At 42.0% G+C, this 23,806-nt stretch overlaps 1 protein-coding gene across 5 annotated transcripts in view; it reads left to right on the forward strand.

Moving 5' to 3' along the window:
• URI1 (URI1 prefoldin like chaperone) overlaps positions 1-18,210 on the forward strand; it is a 70,716-nt gene extending 52,506 nt beyond the window's left edge. For all 5 annotated transcript variants that reach the window (XM_075576316.1, XM_075576313.1, XM_075576314.1 and 2 more), the window contains 7 exons: positions 3,973-4,064; positions 4,263-4,326; positions 6,491-6,659; positions 7,565-7,823; positions 9,788-9,921; positions 13,300-13,543; positions 15,466-18,210. In XM_075576316.1, the coding sequence (XP_075432431.1) occupies positions 3,973-4,064; positions 4,263-4,326; positions 6,491-6,659; positions 7,565-7,823; positions 9,788-9,921; positions 13,300-13,543; positions 15,466-15,651 (1,148 nt within the window). In that variant the 3' untranslated portion in view covers positions 15,652-18,210. The remainder of the gene's footprint in view (positions 1-3,972; positions 4,065-4,262; positions 4,327-6,490; positions 6,660-7,564; positions 7,824-9,787; positions 9,922-13,299; positions 13,544-15,465) is intronic.
• The last annotated feature ends 5,596 nt before the right edge of the window (positions 18,211-23,806 follow it).

Below are 23,806 nucleotides of genomic sequence, written 5' to 3' on the forward strand. Positions count from 1 at the left end.
AGGAAGCACGTCCAACTAAAGTGCGGGGAACAGAACGCGGCAGCAGCGCAGCCAACCAAGATTCGGGAGACAAATAGAAGGTGTGGCAGCATCGCATTAGTGTCCATATTGGTACAGAAACCTGTTACAAATACCGGTACCCGTTTTTCAAAGACATCGATTTTAAGACGCATCCCGATTTCAGACGTTAAAAGGTTAAAAAATATGCGTCTTGGAATCGAGGGAATACAGTAGTTTATCAAATATCTGAAATGATTTGTGATGTTTGCATAGCACTTCCATGACACATCAGTTCCCAGTCTATGTATTCTAGTGACCTTAATACCGAGTTCTGATTATATAATGCAAGAATAGGTGCACCAGACAGAAAAATAAACCTAGCGAGAAGAGAATTTGTGTATGAAAAGCAGCTTCTCAACATGTTGAATAAGAGTGTATAGTTCAAATGAAGAATATGCTGCCTTGAAAGATGGGTTCTCCGATGAGCCTTGAAGACATAGTAAGCCTGGTTAACACTTACAGAAATGTGTTTCCAGTGAGAACTACATTCCTTAATTGTCCTCTATCTTTGACTCTCCCTCTCGTAGCACTGGGAACTACAGTGTTTGTTTTATTATATTAGTGTGTAACTAAATCTGTAAAACACTTGTATGTTAACGTGGAGGGGTCAGAAAAATTCAGAACAATATTCTGTAGTTTGATACAGATTTTTGCTGGTAAAAAGAACTGTTCATAACTTTATCTGCGGAGAGGTTTAGAAAGTGGCCCCAGAGAGGGCAATCTGAACAGCCAAAAATGTACAGCGGTTTAGATATGCAGTCACCTTACGCAATGGGCTACAGACTGCATGTGGGATGTTTCTTTCTACCCGACTGGCTCACAAGGACCAGCACCAAGGAAGACCAGTTCTTCCATCTGACTGCCAATAAGATGGCATTGAGTGGTGGGACCAGGGAGCTAGTCATAAACAGGCTACGCATTTGCTTATGGCTTTGAGCATCTCACTGCAGATCAGTCTGTTAGCTTTGTGTGGTCTTGGTCAAGCAACTTCATTGCATTAACTATCACGGTTATATGTCAGAATATGCCAGCACACAACTAGTTAAACTAGTTTCAAAAGTACAGTGTCGATCAAATAAAAACATTGTTATTGCAAGAAACATTTGGACACGTAAGAAACGCTTTGCTGTCCATTGTCCTAGCCGCTGTAAAACCACAGGCCCTTTTAGATCCTTTGCCTTATTTCATTTAGAGGAAAGCCTTATGTCTATCCCTTACTGTATTCGTTGCTACCACCTCTGTTGCAAGCAATGACGCCATGTTTTTTCACCAGTTTTGTAGCGCAGACGCACGTATATATGTATTATTTGCTTGCGTAAACCGCAATTTGAATTCTGTAACGATCAACAGCACAACACACGATGTTCCTTCTTTAGTAAAAGTGTTTGGAACAATATGCTGTCAAGATCTTCTTTTATGAAATAGTAGTAGATCCATGGAACTCCCCCAGTAGCAATAATAGGGACTAATATTGCTTTAGAATGGCACAAGGCAACCTTATGGGGTTAGAAGATCTGCAATAAAAGTCTAAAATCGGGTATGTTGTTGGTTTCGGAGGTAGTAGAGATAAGGGATACATGGTCCTTTTTTGGGACAGTAGAAGTTGCTGCACAGATACTTACTGCGTTTCGGTGCGCACAATATGGCAATTACAATAGACATGGGGTGCTACTAGAAGGCGCAGCTCCGTGAGTAAAGGCGCTGCCTGAGTGTGAAGCAGGGGAACCTGCGTCAATTCCCTGTCTCGGCTCCTTGTGACCGTGGGCAAGTCACTATCTCCCTGTGCCTCAGGCACCAAAACCATAGATTGTAAGCTCACCTGGGCAGGCACGATGTCTGTTCATGGAGAATGTGTGCTATACTGTAATTGGGAAGCGCTTTTAGTCCCATTGGGAGGAAAGCACTATATGAAATAAAGTTATTATTACTTATTTAAAAGTGGCCGCGTAGGCAGACACTGCTTCTTTACTGAATCTAAGCCCAGAAAACATGGCCACAGCAGTTTTCAGAGTAATTGATGTTATGGGAAAAAAAGAGAATCCATTTTAAACACTCAATGCGCCTGGAAAACAAACACGTTGTTTACTGTACAGTTAAAATCAAATATAAGACCTAGGAAACCGTATACATGGCTGATTATTTTGGAGAAAGGAAATGTTTTCGGTTTATTAAAGAGATTACAGGATTATGTTTTTGCGAGAAAATCTGCAAATAAATCAAATACAGAATTTGAATGTATTTTGAGCAGGAAACATTACGATATGCCTTGGGAGCCGGCTGCAATTTGCAAGAAGTTACAGCGAAACTCAGAAATGCATCCAATACAGGCGCAGCCAAATCTGCTTTGTACATAGACACTTCATTTACAGGGCGTCCAGCTGGACTCAAAATATGTGTTAAAACTGTTGTGAAATAATGCTCAGTATGTGATCACTTGAATTTGCACTAGGTACAGTTGTAGCAGCAGTTATTGCACCCGTTAGCACAGCACAAAGCTGGTGGGATATTTCATGGGAATTTTACCGCAAAACAATATAACACACACTATTTTCTTGGTGCGCTCCTTATTGTGTTGTTTCTTAACTATCGACGTGTTGTTCATTGATGACTGCATCTGTAGTTTACGTTGTATCAAAATCGTTGTCCTACATTGGATAACATACCTATTGTGTTATTTACTTTGATTATATACAAGTATGTGTCTGTGTTATAGATCACACTGAGACAACTTGTGTATTTGAAATTGGCAAGCCTAACTTCTCTTCCATAATACTCTATGGAGCCGGTCAAAGCGTGCAGACTACTTTTTCAAGACTAATTATGTCACCATTTAGAGTGGGTTTTACTGCTTGACTTTCCATTACTTGAAATCTCAGTGAATACATCTGGGGGAAAAGCCCGAAAAATCACAGCAGGACATGAGTAGGTGCAAATCCTCACGTTGCATTGCTTTCTGCTTATGTTGGGACATATTTAAAGGTGCCATCTCCACCTTTTTGAAAGGGCACCTTTCCACATTCCAGCGGGCCGCTCCAACTTTCTTGGACTTTTTTGGATGTAAGAAAAGGTCCCTTTGAAAATCCCCAGCTTTGGGAGATAGAATCGGCGTTAGAATATGAGTCTAATATCACTGCCCTTAGTTTGGAGGGAGAGCCAATGATTAGTGATGCAAGACGAGCAGGGCAACAGCAACTGTAGAGTTGTCCTGATATCCTTCAAACTAAAATAGTTGTAATTGACCACTCTTTAATGTTTCGTTGATTTGGGAAGGGATTGCTCCGTAGCAGACCAGAAGATAACCTTTTCTAAAGAATTTAACGGTAATTCAATGTAATCATGCTAATACTACAGGTTTGGCTCCTTGAATTTTTTTTTAATCGACTTACAAGTTAAATTTCACAAGGGCCTCTGAATAGGGAAGTGTGTGTCAAATGAATGATTTTCTTTACGCTTGTCCCACCCTGTCCTTATCAGAGAACCATTAAAGATAAGGGGAGGGGGAGAATTGGAGCTCTGCCTGGGCAAACTCCTGCTGAACACTCGGTGACAGCAGACAAAAGAGGAACTCAAACCCATCCCAAGTCTCAACAAATTCTTTATTCGGGTAAAAATCACCCAGATGTAGCCTCTTTAAATATGCCAATTGCATTAGTTCACTTCGGTCCTATGAGTGATTGGTAAAGTGTTTCAAAATCGGGACCCATTTTTAACTGTGATCAAATATAGCTTTTTTTTTTTTTTAGCAATAGGCCTATAATTACCTTGTGTGTTTTCGTAAATGTATAAAAACTCCTATAGTCCCTCGCTGGCACATGGCAGGTTAGAGGGTTAAGATGCAAACATCTTTATTTTTCTTGTGTAATGAACGCTGTGTTATTCACCGTGATTGCAGTCATTTTCTTATTGTTCTAGATGTAAGGAAAGCATTGGATGATTTGCAAGAAGTCGTAAAGAACTTTGAATCCAGAACGGAATTCACTGCCGACCTGCAAAAAATGAGTGATGTAAGTCTATGGCATATCGTTAATGGGAAGGAATGTAAAAGTGTCAGGCGTCGGATAGGCAAGGATACTCAGACTGAAATGTGTGTATTGCTTTGTGCGTGGTCTGGCTTCGTATCAAAGATGTTATAACACTAGATTCATTTGAGGGGTTGGAAAGAACCAATATCTGTTGTTTTTTTGTTTGTTTTTTAATGGCAGGAAGCTGGTGAATATTTGGATATTCGAGAAGAAGCAGAGAATGATGAAACGATCAAGACAAAAGGTATTAATATGCATTACATTCTCTTTGTTCTGCACATTGACTGCAGAACTTGGCAAATGTTTTTCTTCATTCAATTTTGTTTTCTGTGTTAATATATCAAACCTCTGTAGGACTATGTATGTATATAGATAGATATAGATCTATATCCATCTTTACATGTTTTTTCCCCCTCCCCCTTAAATCTGCATTGACTGGTTTTAATGTCAGTCGATTGTTTTGCTGCATTGATCTCTTGCTCTCTGCTATCAAGGCCAATTGTTTTAAGAGGGATTAAAATTCATAGCAAAGCTGAAGAAAGATTCTCTATTGCATCTTTTATTACCAGAGTGGGATACTTGTAATGAGAATAAAGATTTTGGATGGCAATAGAAATAAACGAGTTGCATAATCACGAAAAACAGCAGTGCTGGTAAGAAAAGATAAACTGATATGGCGCCTAAGAAAAGAGGGGAATATTGAGTATCACAGTCAGTATAGTGGAGCCTCAGTATTACGTCCTCGGTATAATCAGCAGTATAGACAAGTGTTTTTTTTAATCTTGTTTTGAATAAGGAACACTATAATTATATTTTTAAATTCTGAGGGACCCCGACTCTCTAATAGCGTGTCTGAGATCAGATGCATTGTAAGGAACCGCAACCCTCTCTAATAGCGCGTCTGAGATCAGATGCATTGTAAGGAACCCCAACCCTCTCTAATAGCGCATATTGAAGATTATCCAAGGATAGCAGCGGAGCACAGCTGAAGGATGGGGTCAACACCAGCAATGAAAAAGAGACGCCATCTCACTCTTTGAAAAAGGGCTGCATAGCCTGAAACGCGTTAGAGTTGTTGCTGTCTCCCCCCGTTTTGCACCATGTCTCATTAAAGAAATATTTTTAACCTCTTCATTGCTGGTGTTGACCCCATCCTTCAGCTGTGCTCCGCTGCTATCCTTGGATAATCTTCAATATGTTTACTTACTCAGCGTGATGCACGCAATAAATGGATCAAGGTTTCAAAGAAGAGTTTTGATTCTCCCCACTTATGGATTCAGGGGGAGTTGCTGACCAGTAACAGTGCCGCAGGTAAGAGAGTTTTTTCAAGTCTAGTGAGGTGCTTTTCTAGCATTACAAATGTACCCTCATTAAAGACAGATTACTCTATTATACCACTTCCTGCTTTATGATGCACTGGGTCCAATACTCTTAATTACTCATTTAGACCTTATCCTAAACCTGCTTATTCATACATTTTTGAGCAACAATTGCCATTGTACCCCCTTTTTGCTGTAGCACTGTTTATAGGGAACCTTCCCTTATCCTCGACTCTCTAATAGCGCGTCTGGGATCAGATGCATTGTGAGGAACCCCAACCCTCTCTAATAGCGCGTCTGAGATCAGATGCATTGTAAGGAACCGCAACCCTCTCTATTAGCGCGTCTGAGATCAGATGCATTGTAAGGAACCCCAACCCTCTCTAATAGCGTGTCTGAGATGAGATGCATTATAGGAACCCCAACTCTCTCTAATAGCGCGTCTGAGATCAGATGCATTGTAAATTCTTCTTTATTTGATACAATTTTCAAACTACCTGACAATACAGGGAACCCTTTTAGGGATGGGAGGAAAACCCAAGGATTCCTGGGAACCCCTTTTGAAAAACACTGTTATGGACACACAGGTCCTTAATCAATATGCTGTGAAACCTCTTCCCTGTGCTGAAGATTTTAGTCCTATTCATATCAATGAGCAAAACCTTTCTCAAGCTCTTTGAAATAGCTTCTCAACATATTGAATAGTAGTGGCCTTATGGCAAGATATACTAAACATCGCTAAACCTAGGTTTGTTTTTTGTTTCTGTTTTAAATCTTTTGTATTAGTTTTTGAATAATATGAAACCATACAAATACAATAATTAAACATACACAGTAGATTAGTAGAATGATGTATATGTATCAATATAAGTAAAATATTTAAAACACATACTGTAAAATCATCCATATAATATAAATCTAGCATGAAAAAAGCTAAACGTATTAATAGGTAGCTAAACCTAGTTTTGGTAGTAATTGTAATGAGTTGTTTTTAGCTCACAGTTGATGTTCTCGGTTGCGTATATTTAGATGACACTCTAAGACAATTGACACGTCAGGCTTTCTAATATATTGGAATGACCTGTGCAGGAAAACGTCGCACAGCTCACAGACCTCATTCTAAGCCAAAAGCAGCAGATCTTTTCGAAATGGACCTTCAAGAAGCCGAAACGAAAGACCTTTTCTTCGTTGACGATGAACTATGGGTTCGACTGGAAGAGTTGGAGAGAGAAGAGGAGCTGCGTGGAGAACTGGATGAGTAAGTTACCAGTAACCCTCTGTAAATTAGTCTTTTCAAGTACACAGCACATTTATTTATTTCAATGTCAGAGTAGCAGGAAGTGTTTGAGAAATGTGGACAATCCTCTGAAAATCCTGAGCATCTCTGTTATACTTTCTGCCTTGCATTATCTGTATGGAAATGGTAACTAGAGGCGCAGACATCTGTTGAATTGTTTGTTTTAGTTGTATTAATCACCACCATTGCCTTGTAATCCAATGGATCTGCAACTGGACTTTTTCTATAACCGTCCCTGGAAAAAAAAATATATTGGTTCAGTGTTGTACTTCTGTTGTTGTTATTATAGAAATATACTATTAGAAAGGCAATCCCCTTTGTAATTGTATTTAGCACCAAGTTCATATTATAGTCTTGTTCCTCAGTTCCTTGTTATGATAACAGCCATTTTATTTCATCTCTGGCATCCTGTGTTTGGTGATTTAGTACCTGAGATAATGGCATGAAGATACTGTAGTGAAGACTCACTAATCTCGACTCTGGGTTAACGCACAGTGATCCTGTGTTAACTGCCATTCAAATCAATGGGAGTTAACGCGAGATTGCGGATGTGACCACCTGTATCGGAGGTTAGTTAATCCCGGCTTTAATAGAGTCGGATTAGCAGTCTGAGGCATCATACACCAAGGATATGCATTCAATTTTCATTACACACACTGTTACATAGCAGGTGAAACAATGCATATGTCTAACCTATATTAAATGTGTATGTTAAGTTATGTTGTAAGCATACTCTTGCTTGCTAGGACACTGTATAATTCAATACTGTAATAAAAAGTTGACACATTCCATAAAATAATACATCTTATCTTTTGTATTCCCTGTTTTTTTCTAAATTTTTATTGAGGATGTGTATATTTTTACAGAATCCCTCATACTAGCCAAGAAGATTTGTGTTCTTCTGAAGAAGACAAAGAGAATAGAAAGACCGATCTCAACGTGAAGAAGGGTGCGATAGGTCTTCGTACTCAGGGCAATATTACAAATACAAATACAGAAGCCATGCTAAATACCAGTCAGGTCAATGGTTCAACTTCTCACCACAGCGAGGATGAATATGACTCAGGAACCAGTAAAAACGTTGTGGCAACTATACATTTTTCCCATACGGTTGAACCGAAAAGGGTAGGTACTGTCCAATGTTTTTATACACCTATTTACTGCCGAAGGGGCCAGCAATGCATTGCTCTGCACTTCCTCCCCTGTAGTTCTCAGCGATAGGTCTGAGGACCACACTGGCCCCAGACTCTCCTACCCCACTACCTGTAAGGATATATGCACTGGTGCCTGTGCTAGGATACTTCAACTTGTAGTTCCTCTCCTAATATAGTTATCTGCTACCAAAGGAGCAATTCGTGCAATGTTTTTTTTGTCATTTTTTAACCCAGGTTTGAAGCAGGGGCTCTCCGGAGCTGAACCCCCATTAATTTCAGCTCTGGGGACCCCCTGCTTCCGGAAATACCTCCGTAGGGGGTGGCAGTAGCCGCTCCGACTGAGCTAGCTGGGGTTTAACCCCCCGTGTCACGTGAGCCAATAGGATGCCGAACCAGATGACATCACAGCTTGCTATTGGCCCGTAGGGTGCAGGAGCTTCGATAAGCGGCCATTACGTGATTCACAGCTGAAATTATCGGGGTTCGGCTCCGAATACCCCCTGCTTCAATCCAATGTAATAAGCGGTTTTTTTTTTTGTTTTTTTTAAAGCCGCTTGGATTGCCGTTTTAAAGTAGCATACGTCTGTACGTGGCATTCTGTGCAATGGTGTGGCTGAGCCTTCTTGAAGCCTGGAAAGCCAACATGTTAGTTTGGAATAAACAGGCTACTCCACATCAAGTGAAGGTCCACATTGTGTAGCAGCCGTGTCTCCCGTGGCTTACTCGTTCTTAAAGAAACTAGTACCTGCTCCCTGTATCATTCTTCCCCCGATTTTATGTATCGCCAACACATGTGCAGTATGTATCACCTACACGTGTGCAGTATGTATCACCTACACGTGTACAGTATGTATCGCCTACACGTGTGCAGTATGTATCACCTACACAGTATGTATCACCTACACGTGTACAGTATGTATTGCCTACACGTGTGCCGTATGTATCACCTACACGTGTGCAGTATGTATCACCTACACGTGTACAGTATGTATCACCTACACGTGTACAGTATGTACCACCTACACGTGTACAGTATGTATCGCCAACACGTGTACAGTATGTATCGCCTACGCATGCAGGGGCACCGAGAGGGGGGGAACAGCCGGTACAAGTGGCCCGGTGGTAGGGGGGCGCCCGGTGGCCGGACAAAGTAGTTGCCGCCGCGCCCCGGCTCTCCCCACCGGCAGGCCTCTTCCTCTCTGTCCCACGCCGCGCCCTCTGATGTCGGAGCACCAGAAGTAAGCTTAGCTTAGCTTTGGCGCGCGGCGCCATGAGTGGAAGGCCCTGCACATGCTGAAGTCAGAGGGTCCGGCGTGGGACAGAGAGAGGAAGAGGTTTGCAGGTGGGAACTGCTCTGTCTGGCCGCCGGGCCCCCTGACAGTCACCGAGCCCCCCCTGTCACCGAGCCCTCCCCCCTTTCTGGCAGTCACACTCCATCCCCCCCAAGTGTGTATCGCCTACGCACGCACACTATGTATCGCCCACGTACAGTATGTATCATCTACGCATGTACAGTATATGTACCACAGCCAGTAATTCACCACGCAGACTGCCAAATAAATAAATATATGGCTTGTCTGTGCGGCTTACAAGAATATTATCACTATTTGGGTTCGAACAGTGTTAACTTCAAATACAAAGGGATACAAATGCATGTTTTCACCTTCTCTCCGTTCCCTTCATGTATGAATGTAATGTGTGACAATATATGAACCCAGGGTTCTCAACTCCAGTCCTCCAGACCCCCAAACGGGTCCGGTTTTAAGGCTATGCAAGCACAGGTATCCCTGGTCATAGACTGACCCAGTCTATGAGCCCCCTGTGCTGAAGCTGGGATATCCTTATAACCTGACCTGTTGGGGGATCTTCAGGACTGGCGTTGAGACCCCCTGTGTTAAACCATTATGTTTTACCTGATTTTTTTTATTGTTACAGGTCAGAATAAACACTGGAAAAAATACTACTTTAAAATATAGTGAGAAAAAGGAAGAAGCCAAACGGAAAAGGAAAAACAGTAATGGAAACGGGCACTCTGTCCCAAATATTAAAACACCTGCAGATATCTATAGGTAGAGTACAGACATGGCTTGTGTCAAACATGCTACTTTCACACCAGGCCCATGGATGTATGTATGTATATTTCTATAGCATCAGCACTTTACAAGAGACAATACCGTGCAGGGAATTATAATATAATAAGTGCAACAAACTTAAAATCAGACAATAGGAAAGGAAATCCCTGCCCCGAAGAGTTTACAATCTGTGATGTGATGGGGAATGTAGAGAGACCGCAGGTGAGGGAATAAGTGCTGTAGATGGCAGTGCTTGGCCACAATGGTTGGTAAGGTGACTGTGGGTGTGGGACAGTAGCCATGAGTCCAGGCTGTTGAAATGCTTAATTCTGAAGGTGTTTTTTTAGGTTTGGCTTAAAGGTGGGGAGGGAAGGTACTTGGCGTATACAGAGTGATGGAGTTCCACAGGTAAGGGACAGTGAGAAACTGTTCTGAAAAGCGCACAGGAGATTAACAGGGGCATAGAGAGAAATCAGCGCGTAGGGAGGAGCAGACGAGTGAAGAGACTTGAAGGTAAAAAGTAGAACTTTGTAGGTGGTCCAGAACTTGATGAGAAGCAGGAACAGGGATGCAAAGGGTAAAGTTGCTAGACAGGGAGTCCTGTTAGTAGTAGGTTAGAATAATCCAGACTGGTTAGGCGGGCATGTATTAGAGTTTCACCAATAGAGAGACACCTGAAAGGGCGGATATTGGCAATGTTATAGAGGAAAAAGTGACTGGCTTTAGCCAAGGCATGAATGAGAGGGAAAAGTAAAATATCAAACTTACGCATCATACTTTGGTGACCAGATTGATGTTGGTCCAGTTTACCGTTATGTAAAACAGGGATATTGGCAGTGACGGCGCACCATCCACAAGCATATAGCCAAGAGGCAATCAGAGACTTGGGGATGAGTTGTAGCTGTGAGATTATGGGTGGATAGATAAATGTGTATCATCTGTTTAGAGGTGATACTTAAATCCAAATAAATGGAGGTCCCCAAGTGATGGTGTGTAGAGAGAGAGAGAGAGAGCAAAGGAGAGGATCCAGAACTCGGCTCTGAGGCATTCGAAAAGACCTATTAACGGGATGAAGACAGAAAAGCAGTGGTAGAAGAGGAATGAGGAGAACTATGAGGAAGATTTGTTTTGAATACCAATATCGTGTATAATCTAAAGGAGAAGAGAGTGGTTAACAGTATCCAAAGCAGCAGAGAGATCAAATACTGTAGAATAAGCAGGGGTATATTGAAATTTGGCTTCATGGAGGTTACTAGCTACTTTAGTGAGAGCAGACTCAGTTGAGTAAATTGTACGAAAGCCAGATTGCAGCGTTTCCTGTAGGGAATAAGAATTTAAAGCTAAACATGTAGGAGAAAATGAGACGTTCTACCAGTTTAAAAGCAAAAGGCTGGCATGAGACAGGGCGGTACTAAGATGCAGGGTAAAGGGAGTTGTTTTTTAATTGATGTGATAACTGCATGCTTAAAGAATGTGAGGAAAGTTCCACAGGAGGTGAAGACATGGGTGGGAGTGGGGACTAGGATAGGAGCAAGAGGTTTGATCGAGTGTTTATGGAAAAGCATTGAGAGGTCAAGTGGTAGAGGCAGAAGAGGACAGGAACTGCCAACTCTGCAACAGGAGAGAGACTCGAGTGGAAGAAGGAAGGAGAGACAGAAGGAATCTCAAAGAAGCAACTGGAGGAGAGGTATGGACATAGTGGTCAAGTGCATGGGCACCAGCAAAGGTGGAGGGGAAGATAGAGGCAGGAGTGTTATGGGGAAGGTGGAGGGGAGGATAGAGGCAGCAGTGTTATGGGGAAGGTGGAGGGGAGGATAGAGGCAGGAGTGTTATGGGGAAGGTGGAGGGGAGGATAGAGGCAGGAGTGTTATGGGGAAGGTGGAGGGGAGGATAGAGGCAGGAGTGTTATGGGGAAGGTGGAGAGAACAAAAACGTTTACAAAGAATAAGTAATAGTGAGGGCATAGTAAAATGCAGACGCGTGAATTATCAGATATTGCAGAAGTCAAGGAGTTTGAGTAAAAGAAGCTAAGGAGTTTGAGTAAAAGAGCAGATGAGGCTTTGAGTAGAGCAAAGGTTTGAGAGGGTTGTGTTGCACTATAGCGTATCCAGAAACTTAAAGTCATGGTGTTTCCATTCTCCATAAATCGTCCTCACAGTTGCAGAGTGGTTGGTCAAGTATTAAAAGCTGAACCCGCTTCTTCTTTCCCTGTTCACATTCAACTCCAGTTTAACTCCACAGATACTTAAAATGGGGCACGTAAGAATGGGAGACAGCCCAAAAGGGCTTACTTGTATAGTCAACAATATCACAGATTGTATGCAGATACTGTATCACTAACGCCTTTGACTACAATGCCATGCTTTGTATACTGGTACCATTATATACTGTAAATATCACAATACGTATCTGCCTAGGTATGTTGAAAATACGCACGACCAATGCCATAGATAACAACATGTTTATGTATATGTTACCTTATTTCTGAAAGCTATAAAAACTGTCATGAAATTATTATTTTCAACCTTTTGACAATTTTTAAGCAGAACCCAGAATTGGATTCTAATTGTGGCTCGATCTAAAGCCATCTGGACTGGCTGAGTTTGTTTCTTGGCCTTATCAATGTAAAAGTGGAAAATATGGCGTGTATATTTGATAAATGCAGTGTAGCTGTTCGGCCTGGTGTCTTCACGCTGCAGTTGTTAGTGCTTCTGCCAAGGTACAGGCCACTGGTTTAACGGTCTGCTTTGCAAATTGTTGCAAAACCACCAAGCAGTGTACAAAGGCTTTGTGTGTGTGTGTGTGTGTGTCTGTAAACTCAACTCCCTCATGCATTGTGGTGAAGGAGTAGCTTAGAGGTAAGAACGCTTAGCACTAAGCTACTACAGAAGCAGATGAACCTGGTTGAAATACCATTGTCCGCTCTCACTGTGATCTTGAGCAAGTCACTTTATCTCCTTGTACCTGCAAATGCTATGTACCATGCTGCATAAATTGTCAGCCGTATAAGAAATTATATATTGTAGATGCATGTATTGTATCCAATCGTAGCCAATCAGAGCGCTCAATTCCAGTTGTGTGCTGTGTGTGGCGTACCTGTTGTTTGAAATGATAGTGCAGGAGTGGCCAACTCCAGTCCTCAAGGGCCACCAACAGGTCAGGTTTCAAGGATATCGCTGCTTCAGCACAGGTGGCTGTCAACAACTGAGCCACCTGGGCTGAAACCTGACCTGTTGAAGGCCCTTGAGGGCTGGAGTTGGCCACCTCTGTGATAGGGTGTACGAGAAGGTGTCTGAATGAGACACTGTGATGGATCTATGTGTCTTCTCTCGCATACAGTACAGTGCATTATGAAACATGCGTTTTGTCTTACAGAGTGTTTGTTGACCTTGTCAATGGAGAATATGTCCCTCGAAAATCAATTATGAAGTCTCGGAGCCGAGAGGACAGCGTGTGCAGCGATACCAGCGAGAGCAGCGTGGCTGACATGGACGACAGACCTGGATACCTGAGAAGCTTCAGCTGCGAGGAGAACATTTTCAGTGACCCTGGCGAGGGCGTCCTCGAGGAGGAAGATCGCCAGCATAAAAAGCTTTCCCCGGTGTTTGGACCATTTGAGGTAAGATGTTGTGAGTTAATAAACTGCACTGCTCACACGTGTTGGAGTTGCATCATTCAGACATGTATTCTGGTTCTAATGCCCAATACATGTGTCCTGCAGGGCTATACCTTTAACCCATTCTCTCCCAGAGAGGTGTGCAACACATTGTGCTCCATCACTGACTCAAACAAAAGCAGGGGAGTTAAGTAGTTAATCTAAGCGTGTAAACTAACTTGAGAAAGGTATATGTAGGTGTGTTTATTTTAAAGGGTACCTCAGCAATTACCCAAAAATAATCCCTAAAACCAGGGGCGCGCAAACTTTATTTGCTCTGCCCCCCCTCCCCCCTGCCTGCTCTACTCTGTCGGTGCGCCCCCCTCCCTTACCTCGTGCGGCGTCATGTTATGTGACCCGTGGCGTCATTTGCCGTCATGTTATCATGGCAGCCGTGACGTCACATGACCCCGTGGCGTCATTTGATGCCGCGTTGCCATGGTCACGCGTCCTGAAGCCAGCTGAACCTAGGTAAGTAGAGGTTGCAGAGGCCTCGCCCGGTCCCCTGGCATTTAATTTAAATGCCTTGGGGAAGAGTGTGAAACCTCTGCAACCCCCCAAGAAATCTCGCGCCCCCAGTTTGCGCACCGCTGCCTTAAACATCGCTCATGTTTGTCCCGGAAACCGTGAGCGTTGTTCAGAGATTGGGGGGGGGTGCGCGTATTTATGAAGTGATGCACCTAATGAACCTGTCTTAGTCACGTAAATGAGCGGTAAGCACCTTATGAGTTAGCACTACTTAGTAAATATGGCCCGTAATGTCCAGAAATCTTGTGTAAAACTACAAGTCTGTTCTCCAGATTTACTCTGAGACAGGTGCCACTGAATAGCTCTCATCACGTTGCTGCAAGCCCCCACTTCCTCAGGACCAATTCCTGTATCCATTACAACTTATGCAGGAGTTTGGTAGTGGAACAGGTGTGGGGAGCGCAAACCGTAAAAATAAAGACTATACAGAACAGATATCAGTAAAAAACACTGTATATAAAAATAGATGTTTATAGCATGCAATAGGCCATGCACAGTTGAGGGTGATATGGGTGAACACAGATAATGGTTAACGCTCTGTGGGGTGTCTGGAACCCGTGGTGGTATCCAAGGCACACTATATAGTGAGAGAGATGATGGTATACATAATAGGTATAAATGAATAACCAACTCACACGGCCCTGTGTGAGTCCCCACACGTAGAGGTGTCTTTAGTAGGATCTCCTGGTACCTTGTAGTAGCTGCCCCAGTGAGCGTGCAGACAGAGGGGTGATGGTATAGATTATAAGCAAATAGTGACTAAATAAATTATAAGTTATAGATTATGCAGTAGTTTGTAAGGCATCTCCAACCCTCACACGCCTCTCTCCATCGCCTCTCTCCATCGCCTCTCTCCATCAGTCCTCCAGTGACATGTAGCATTACAGGGTTAAAATGCTAATTGCATTGCTCTTGAGGACTGGAGTTGAGAATCTCTGCTCTAAACCCTTTGCTTCTAGGCCAGGTTTTATGGATATCCCTGTTTCAGCACAGGTGGCTCAATCAGTGCCTCAGTGCTTGACTGGGCCACACTTGAGGACAGGTTTGGAGACCCCTGGGCTAGGCTGTAAATCATTCTAGAAATAAAGGGGTAAAGGATTTTTTTTATGGGCGTGGACATTGACCACAAGTGACCAAAAAAAAAAACCCCCCGTTTTTGCAGTGCTTCCCAATACCAATGTCAATATTTCTGTGTAATAAACGAACATTTGCACATTTAAAGATCCTTTTAAAGAGGATTCCTTTATGGCCAGATCATGGCGCTTTACCTAGGTTCGTTTTCTTAAACCAGTGCAGTGATTGCAGTTTTAAAATATATATATATTTTTTTATTTATTTATTTATTTTCTCTTTTGTAGGCTTTTTCTGGAACTGTAGTAGAAAAAGAACCTTTCTCGTTCTCTGTGCCAATCCCAAGCATCGCTCACTCAGCCCTGCCCACTATTCCCGAGCGCAAATCAGAGGAAATGTTTCCTGAGATTCCTGAAGAAAATACAAAAAGAGTTTCGAAATTTAAAGCAGCAAGAATCCAACTAAAGAACTAGCTGCCTATCAAACCATTCAACATATCTCAAATTCTCCGTGTTTGAGAAGAAAATGCAGGGCGTGACATTGCTTATTAGTGGAGCGTGATCTACAAATACTGATATATTTTGTGCCTGGGTTTAATTCTGGTCTTTTTGATGATTTTCAAAAGTTTTAATATGCAATTATGAAATTGACTATAATGGTACTGTCTGCACCTTTTATATATGTGTGTTTTGTAAGAGCAGTCGTTGTGGAAAGTGTAAAACAGGTGACACCTTTTTGTTCATTTGTTGTTTGGAATATTTAAAGAGGGCGCAGCGCTTCAGATCCCAAAAAACAAAGCCACGAAGCAAAGCCACGTAACTGACCCAGTTCTTCTGGTGGTGATGAATTATTGCTGCAATCTCTAAACCACCTCCAATGGCACCAAGTGGGTTTTTTTTCTGTTCAAGCAGCAATCTATGCTGCTCAATATACAGTATATATTTTAATTTGTATTGTTGTTTTTTCTTACCTGAAACAACCCCCCCCCCCCCCACCCCCTGTATCACACAGTACCAGCACTGGGCAAATATTTGCCCGCCAGACCCAAAATGGCCACCAAATGGCTTTGCCCTATAGCAGGCAGTGATGTCATCTCCCGGTGACCATGTTTGATTTTTTTTTTTTTTTTAAGGGGAAGGGTCCCCGGAGTCTGGATCAGCATCAGGTGAGCTTGAATTAAAAAATAAATCAATATATTGGTTGGGGATTGCTGCATTAAAGCAGGTGCGCTTCTGTAATAAAGGCTATATCATCGTCATGGAGGTAAAAAGCATTAAGTGCATTTTTACCTTTTTTTCATGAAAATAGGCTAGTAAAGAAAAACAAATTCTAAGGACTCATTAAAGAACCCTAATCTTCAGAACTTGTCGTATCAAAATACCTTCCTTTTTAAATACAGATTTTTTTCCTGTCAACAGAACATTTAATCGCCTTTTCCTTCCTACTCAAAGAATGTAGTTAATGAGTTTTACCTCTACAACGACGCTACTAAAGTTATGGGGATGCAAAATAACCCTAGTAACTCCTCCTCTGGCGTCTTGCCACCATTTTATAATTTAACCCCTAAAGCCATATGCCAAAAGGTAACCTCAAACACATACCCGGGAATATTGCGTCTATCCCGCCTCCTGCCAGCAACGCATTGCCTCATAATACTAGTTACCGCCCCTGTTGGCGAACGGACTACAATAGGACACAAGCATTGCGAAGGAATGAATGCTAAGGGGATTCTTAGGATACGGTGTTGAAGGTTTGAATAGAAAGCAGCTGAGGCCCTCAGGTCATTACATACAGATTTATAGTCGGATGACGTATTCCGCTGCATGGTAGTACAGTATTTCACACTGTAGATCTGTTGCTACAGTGCTGATCACTCACAGGAGGCCCAGGAAGTCTTTCACTCCTTCCATGGTGCCTTGTAGCTCATTTATTCATAACATGTTACACAGTAAATGAGTCGGCGAGGTGATCATGCGTTTCTGTTCTTTCTAAGTCCCGTTCACGGCCTGAGAAACCAGCAACTTATTAGTGCGGCGGTAACGGTATTGAATTAAGTTAATGCTAACCCTCAATAATACCCAACTGGTCCTTCCCTTCTCACAAGAGGAAGGTGTTTGGTGTTCAGCGGCCACAATGCGCAGATAGCGCGTTGGCGTCTGTAATCATCGACACGCTCCTATAGTGGCCCCTTCTCAATATAACTGGTATTTCACAGTTAATGCAGATGAGGTTAATGGCTCCTTATCTGGGCAATAACCTGCTCCTCACCATAGTGAATAGGGACAACTGTTTCCTTGGTCTCCGGTTACTGAGAAGTTTAGGAATGCTAGAATAGTGTATTCACACTCGTTTCTACGTTATATTGTAGATCAGGAGTGGCCAAGGCCCCCCAACAGGTCAGGTTTTAAGGATATCCATGCTTCAGCACACGTGGCTCAGTCAATGATTGAACCACTGATTGAGCCAACTGTGCGGAAGCAGGGATATCCTTAAAACCTGACCTGTTGGGGTCCCTTGAGGATTGGAGTTCGCCACTCCTGTTGTAGAACGATCAGTGTCCTCAAGATAATATACTGCTTTGAACCCTACTCCATATTAGTAGCTTTGAACAATAACATAGGTTCTGTTGATTTAGCCATTTAAGAGAACATTAAACCTTTAGAATCGCTATACAGCTATTCTTCAATGGCTTGCTCTCATTCTTCTACGGCTTCTGTCCACGTTGTGTTAGATCTTACTAAAATACAGCCAATGTCTCTTCTATGGCAGACATGAATAAGTGGTTTTGTGTTTTCAGTTTTTTCACTTTCTAGTCAAGTTCCATGTGGTATTTTTATGTCAAAACACATGCAGTTAATTCTGTGTTTTAGATATAATACACAAAAGCTCATCACGTGTAAAATGGTATTTTGTAAAAGTCATTTTTTTTTTCCAAAGAAAAAAAAAATCTTTGTGAATTGTTTTGATCTCTATTTTTAACAATGTTAAATGTAGAAAGAAAAATAAAAGTTTTTACTGTGAACTTCTGTAAATGCTCCTGATTGTTTGTAAAACAGAAGAGCTGTATATCTTTAAGTCACACTGTCCTAGAAAAGTAAGGGTTTGGTGCGTTGTTATACCATTTAATGGGCTAGCAAGGATTCTTATTAGACACAAGATGTTGAGGCATCCTGAGACTTATCGGCAGACATACTTAGGAATAGGGTAAGTGATAGGAAACCACACTTAACTGAAATAAAATTAGAATCCATTAACGGCTCCAACCTCCAAATTCTCCCCACTTCTCACTCACTCTGCTCCACTCCTATAGCCCAGTGTTCTTCCGCGCGTCTAACGGGCTGTAATCAAATTAGCTGGGATAACATTGATTACAGCTAAAGAATAAGCAGTGGGACATTCAGCAGATTCTAGTGAGGTATTTTGCTGCCAGTCTAGGAACAGGGAAGCTATCCAGAAAGCGGAGCATCTCATTTGGTGGAGTTGGCATCTCTGCGTTACAAACGTGATTTAGTGATTAACTTACATTGTAGTAACTGAATCTCATGCACTTTTAAGCAAAAGCACTGCAGACAGTGGGGGGGGGAGGGGGGGGCAGATATGCTTATGTTGTGTGGATAACACCAGCTGAGACAGGTTGTCATGGCAGTGCCTCCGTTATGATTTTCTTTCAGGCCAACTTTATGAAGAGAGTTTTTAGGAAATGCAATAAAAAATTAAATAGTATTTCAAAATAACTATTTTTGAAGTATTTGGAAAGGTAATACACAGTGAAAACCTAGAAGGACATATTGGGTAACTGTTCATGGCACGAGTAGTAGCCAAGGTAAAAAGGATTAGTTTCATGAGCGGCCTCCAACAATCTGTTTATATGTAGTGCGTGAGATTGTCGAGAAGCTTTTAATAGCTACACACATCCACACAAAATGACACTCCAATATCTCATTCACATTTAGTGTTAGACTCACAGCGCCATGCTGGCTCGACATAAACTCAATCAAAGGGTACGTTTTTGCTGTTTTCTTTTCAAAGAATTGTTGTTTCATTTCTAATGCTAATGGGGGATACGCATGAAGCGTCAAACTGTAGCTTTGCTCCAAGACGGATGCAAATGGTTTCAGTTTAATTCTGTGTTACTGTCTCAATGTATCCAGGTTCGTTCCATGGTTTATTTTCCCCAATGTGTTCCATTTGCACCATGAACGTTCTGGGGAGGAGAGAGTCAGCAATATTGTGAGATGGATCAAAAGTTGCAGCTAAACTGGTGCAGATTTCCTCTGTGCGTCTAATCTCCACGGTTTAGGTGGCATTAACCTCTGCACCAAACGTGGGAAGCAATATTAGCATATTTAATACAGCACATGTGTCACTGGCACAAATCGCCACAAATGCAGATATATCCCATGCAGCAAAACGTTTAAAACAACACTATATGGGCGACAGAGAAGCCCAATGCTACGTCCAACATGACAGAAATACACAGTAAAATACTTATATATTCTCTTGAAAAAGGATCATTTAGTTTAACCCTTTGGCCAAAGCGTTGTAAGCTTGCGAGCCACGACAAGGCAGACACCCGTTCGCAAGTCCTAACACTACCAGATAAAATACTAATATACCTCTATTAGGATTAAAATTCTCATTTACCTCTATTAGGAGGGAGAAAGACCACAGTGGATCTATATCCAGTAGAATGAAAGGACCTGCTAACTAGGGAAGTGGGGAGGGGCGGGCTTAAAACCTTGGAAGGAGGAGCCTCCAACAGCTGAAACAGCTGAGAATGGGTTAACAAAACACAAAACCCCAGCAAGCTCTTTTTGGGAAACCCTGAGCCCCCACAAAATATATATATGTATATAAGTGTCAAAAAGGAGTGCTTGTCGTGGCTCGCAAGCTTACAACACTTTGGCCAAAGGGTTAAACTAAATGACCCTTTTTCAAGAGAATAAGTATTTTACTGTGTATTTCTGTCATGTTGGATGTAGTATTGGGCTTCTCTGTCGTCTGTTGTATACATATGCCACGCTCAATAGCACTCCTTTTTGACACATATATATATGTATATATATATATATATATATATATATATATATATATATATATATATATATATAAAATTAGTGGGGGCTCAGGGGTTCCCAAAAAGAGCTTGCTGGGGTTTTGTGTTTTGTTAACCTATTCTCAGCTGTAACACTATATGGGGAACATTGTCAAACCACAATAGACAACAACATGGTCGTCTAAATTTAGCGTAGGTTGAACTTGATGGACGTATGTCATTTTTCAACACTATCTAACTATTTAACACAAGTCTCTTAAAACACGGGATAAGGGCAGAAGGATTTTATTTTATGAAATAACCCAAGTTTTATTCTGTTTGCGGCTTTAACTTTACATATTTCTAGTTCTGCGTTTCTATCTCCACCAGTTTTATTGGGTCAATGTTATGTCGGAGTAGGCTTTTTCTTCTTTTTTTCCCTTCCTACAAAGTTTTTATTGTTTTTTTTGAGCAGAGATATACAGAAAACAGAACATTCAAAATTGTGTGTAAGGGGAAGGGGGGAATACATTAAAAAAGGGGGGGGTAGGAGTAGGGGGGAAGGGAGGTGGAACAGCATCATGGCGATTCAACAATTCTTGCTACTTTTATACAGATTTTGGGTCAGATGGTGAGTCTGGATGTCGCGGGACAGCTCCATCTGACACAGAGGGCTAATCTAAGGGCCTAGCACACTGAATGGGATCCGTCGGGGTCGGAGCATGCTTATAACCCTTTTAGTGCCGGAGGGTCGTCTGACCATGGCCACGGACCCTGCATCACGTGACTGCGCTGTGGAGCGATCACGCCATCAGTCCGCAGTTCCGGATGGATGTGGTGGCAATGACCCCGCCCTCCAGTGAGGTACGCGATTGGCATGCAGATGGCGTACAGCCCCTAAAAAAAAAATTAGAGGGCAATGACATCGGGGGCACTTTTCTTGATGTATGCCATTGTCAGGGCACTGAAGGGGTTAGGTTTCCATGCGAAACACCTTGAGCTTTGTTGTCCTTTTGAATAAAGGAGAATTAGATTTTGGAGCTCTCAGCCTGGAAATTACCTATATGTAATACCGTATTTGCCCGAAAGAAAACAATTTACGCTCTCGCTCTCTCTCTGTGTCTCTCTCTCTCTCTCCCTCTCCTGCCTGCCACAAGCAACATGGCTTCCTCCATTTTACTCTCCAACCTCACACATCCGACAGCTGATTGGCTCGCAAAGTGCGCGGGCCGATTATAACGTGAGTGGATTTTTTAACTTTATTTAAAATAACAAAAAAATTTGCTTTATATTTGAGCCAATACGGTATATAATAAACCTGAGTTTCAGCCATGAATTTACCTGTATGTAATGTAATATATAGTAAACCTGAGCTTCAGCCATGAATTTACCTGTATGTAATATATAGTAAACCTGAGCTTCAGTGCACACTTCCAGTGGTTACAGCGCAGATCCCTTATTACTCGCCACCTAATGCAGCAATTCTCTGTCTGTGGTACAATTGCTATTGGTCCCACAAATTGTCACTTGTGGCGCTTCTAAGCCTCCGATTACTGAGCACGATCGGAGATCTCTTCTCTCCATTTATATATGTATTTATATATATGCACAAGCATCTGATAGGGCTGTTTTCCAGCTAACATTTCCCCTTTTGGGTAATTCTATATCAAGTGCTTTTAAGAGAAAAAAAAATGATTACATTGATGTAATACAGCTGGATATGTTGTAGATATGATATAATAACCACTTTATTTTATATAGGACTTTTCTCCCAATGGGACGCAAAGCGCGTCACAATCACATTACAGCGCGCGGTGCGCAGCGTTGAGGAATGTTACAGGCACAGTCCCTGCCCAGGTGAGCTTACACTCTATGATTTTGGTGCCTGAGGCACAGGGAGATAAAATGACTTGCCCAAGGTCACAAGGCGCTGACTACAAACTCAGTGTTCTTATCAGTCAGTGTCTTTCCTCACTGAGCCTCTCTGTCACCTGATAAGCAGACATGTCAACTTTCTGATTTGAAATCCGTGTCACACTCATAGAATTCATTAAACTACCATTTCTCGCTGATTTTGATGCTTGCATGTTGACAGCTCTGTATAAATATAGTTACTTATTGATGCTGCGAGTTTGATGCTCCTGCATATAGAATTTAGTGCACTAAGGTTAGTTATTAATAAGGTCACTTACCTCTTCCCTCAAAATGTCATTACAATTTGTGTTAGTCTCAATCATTCCCAGAAGCCTATACGTTTCTCATATAATGTCAGTATCTTTTCCCTGATCATGTCCTGCTCTATTAAAAAATAAATAAGCAGCTTTTCTAGTGTTAAAAAACCCACGATTTTAATATCTCGCTTCTGATGGGACCGTGGTAACCTTTTAGGCTGCAATGGCCTCTGCGAATAGCTTAATTTTAACTTCACGGATAATTAATATTTGGAACGCTTAAATCTCCTTAAAGAAGCATCAGATTAAAAACAGCCCCGGAAAGAGCAAGAAGAGATTTCTTATAGTAAGAAAAAAAAAAAAAATGCCAATTACTGGCACTCGGTGCAGAGGAGATCTGGTGTAATAAATATTATTAAAAAGGCAAAAAGTAATGAATGTGGTCAGTGAGGGTCACTGCTGTAAGGGTCTGTGCACCTATTTTGACCTGTGTATATCGGCTTGTGCTCTCAGTTTCCGCAGGAGGAACTGGGGAGGAGTTAAGTGTTTTTCAACCGGGGTTCCTAGGAATCCTTGGGTTCCCCCGGGCGTCCCTAAAGGGTTCCCTGCAATTTTCAGGCCCTTCTTAAAATGATACCAAATACAGAACAATTTACAATGCATCTGATCTCAGACGCGCTATTAGAGAGGGTTGGGGTTCCTTACAATGTATCTGATCTCAGACACACTATTAGAGAGGGTTGGGGTTCCTTACAATGTATCTGATCTCAGACACACTATTAGAGAGGGTTGGGGTTCCTTACAATGTATCTGATCTCAGACACACTATTAGAGAGGGTTGTGGTTCCTTACAATGGATCTGATCTCAGGCGCGCTATTAGAGAGTACAGAGAGAAAACAGGGGAGCGAGGTGTTGGGTACTACTGATCAAATGCTATATAGTGAACATATACATTCTTGATAAGATAAAACAATGGTGGGAAGGCTGCTAATTATAACCTGCCCATACCACATACAGAAGAGCACAAGGGTTGTACACCACAGTCAATGCATTTGCTGTATGTTCCAATGGGGAGAAGGTGGATGGAGTAGAGATATATAAATATATATTCTACCACTTACACTGCCCTGTGTAAGTGTAACACACGGTTGTTTTTCCTTCTCCCCTTGGCAGTCCAGTCTTCCTCTATTGGATCCACTTAGAAATCCCAGTAGGGGTAGGTGCTAGGACCCCTTCGTCTCCGAGTACACCCCCACAGTCAATTGCGAGGTCAGAGAGAGATGATAGATTAAAATATGTAAACCTTTAATAATAAAATAAAACATCCTATTTATAAAAATCCTATTTATTAACTCTTTAATACATTGGTGCTAAAGTTTTTTTGTTTTTGTTTTTTTTTTAAGCAGCGAATCCTAGATATA

Source organism: Ascaphus truei, chromosome 19 (genome assembly GCF_040206685.1).
Source record: "Ascaphus truei isolate aAscTru1 chromosome 19, aAscTru1.hap1, whole genome shotgun sequence".
Taxonomy (NCBI): Eukaryota; Metazoa; Chordata; class Amphibia; order Anura; family Ascaphidae; genus Ascaphus; species Ascaphus truei.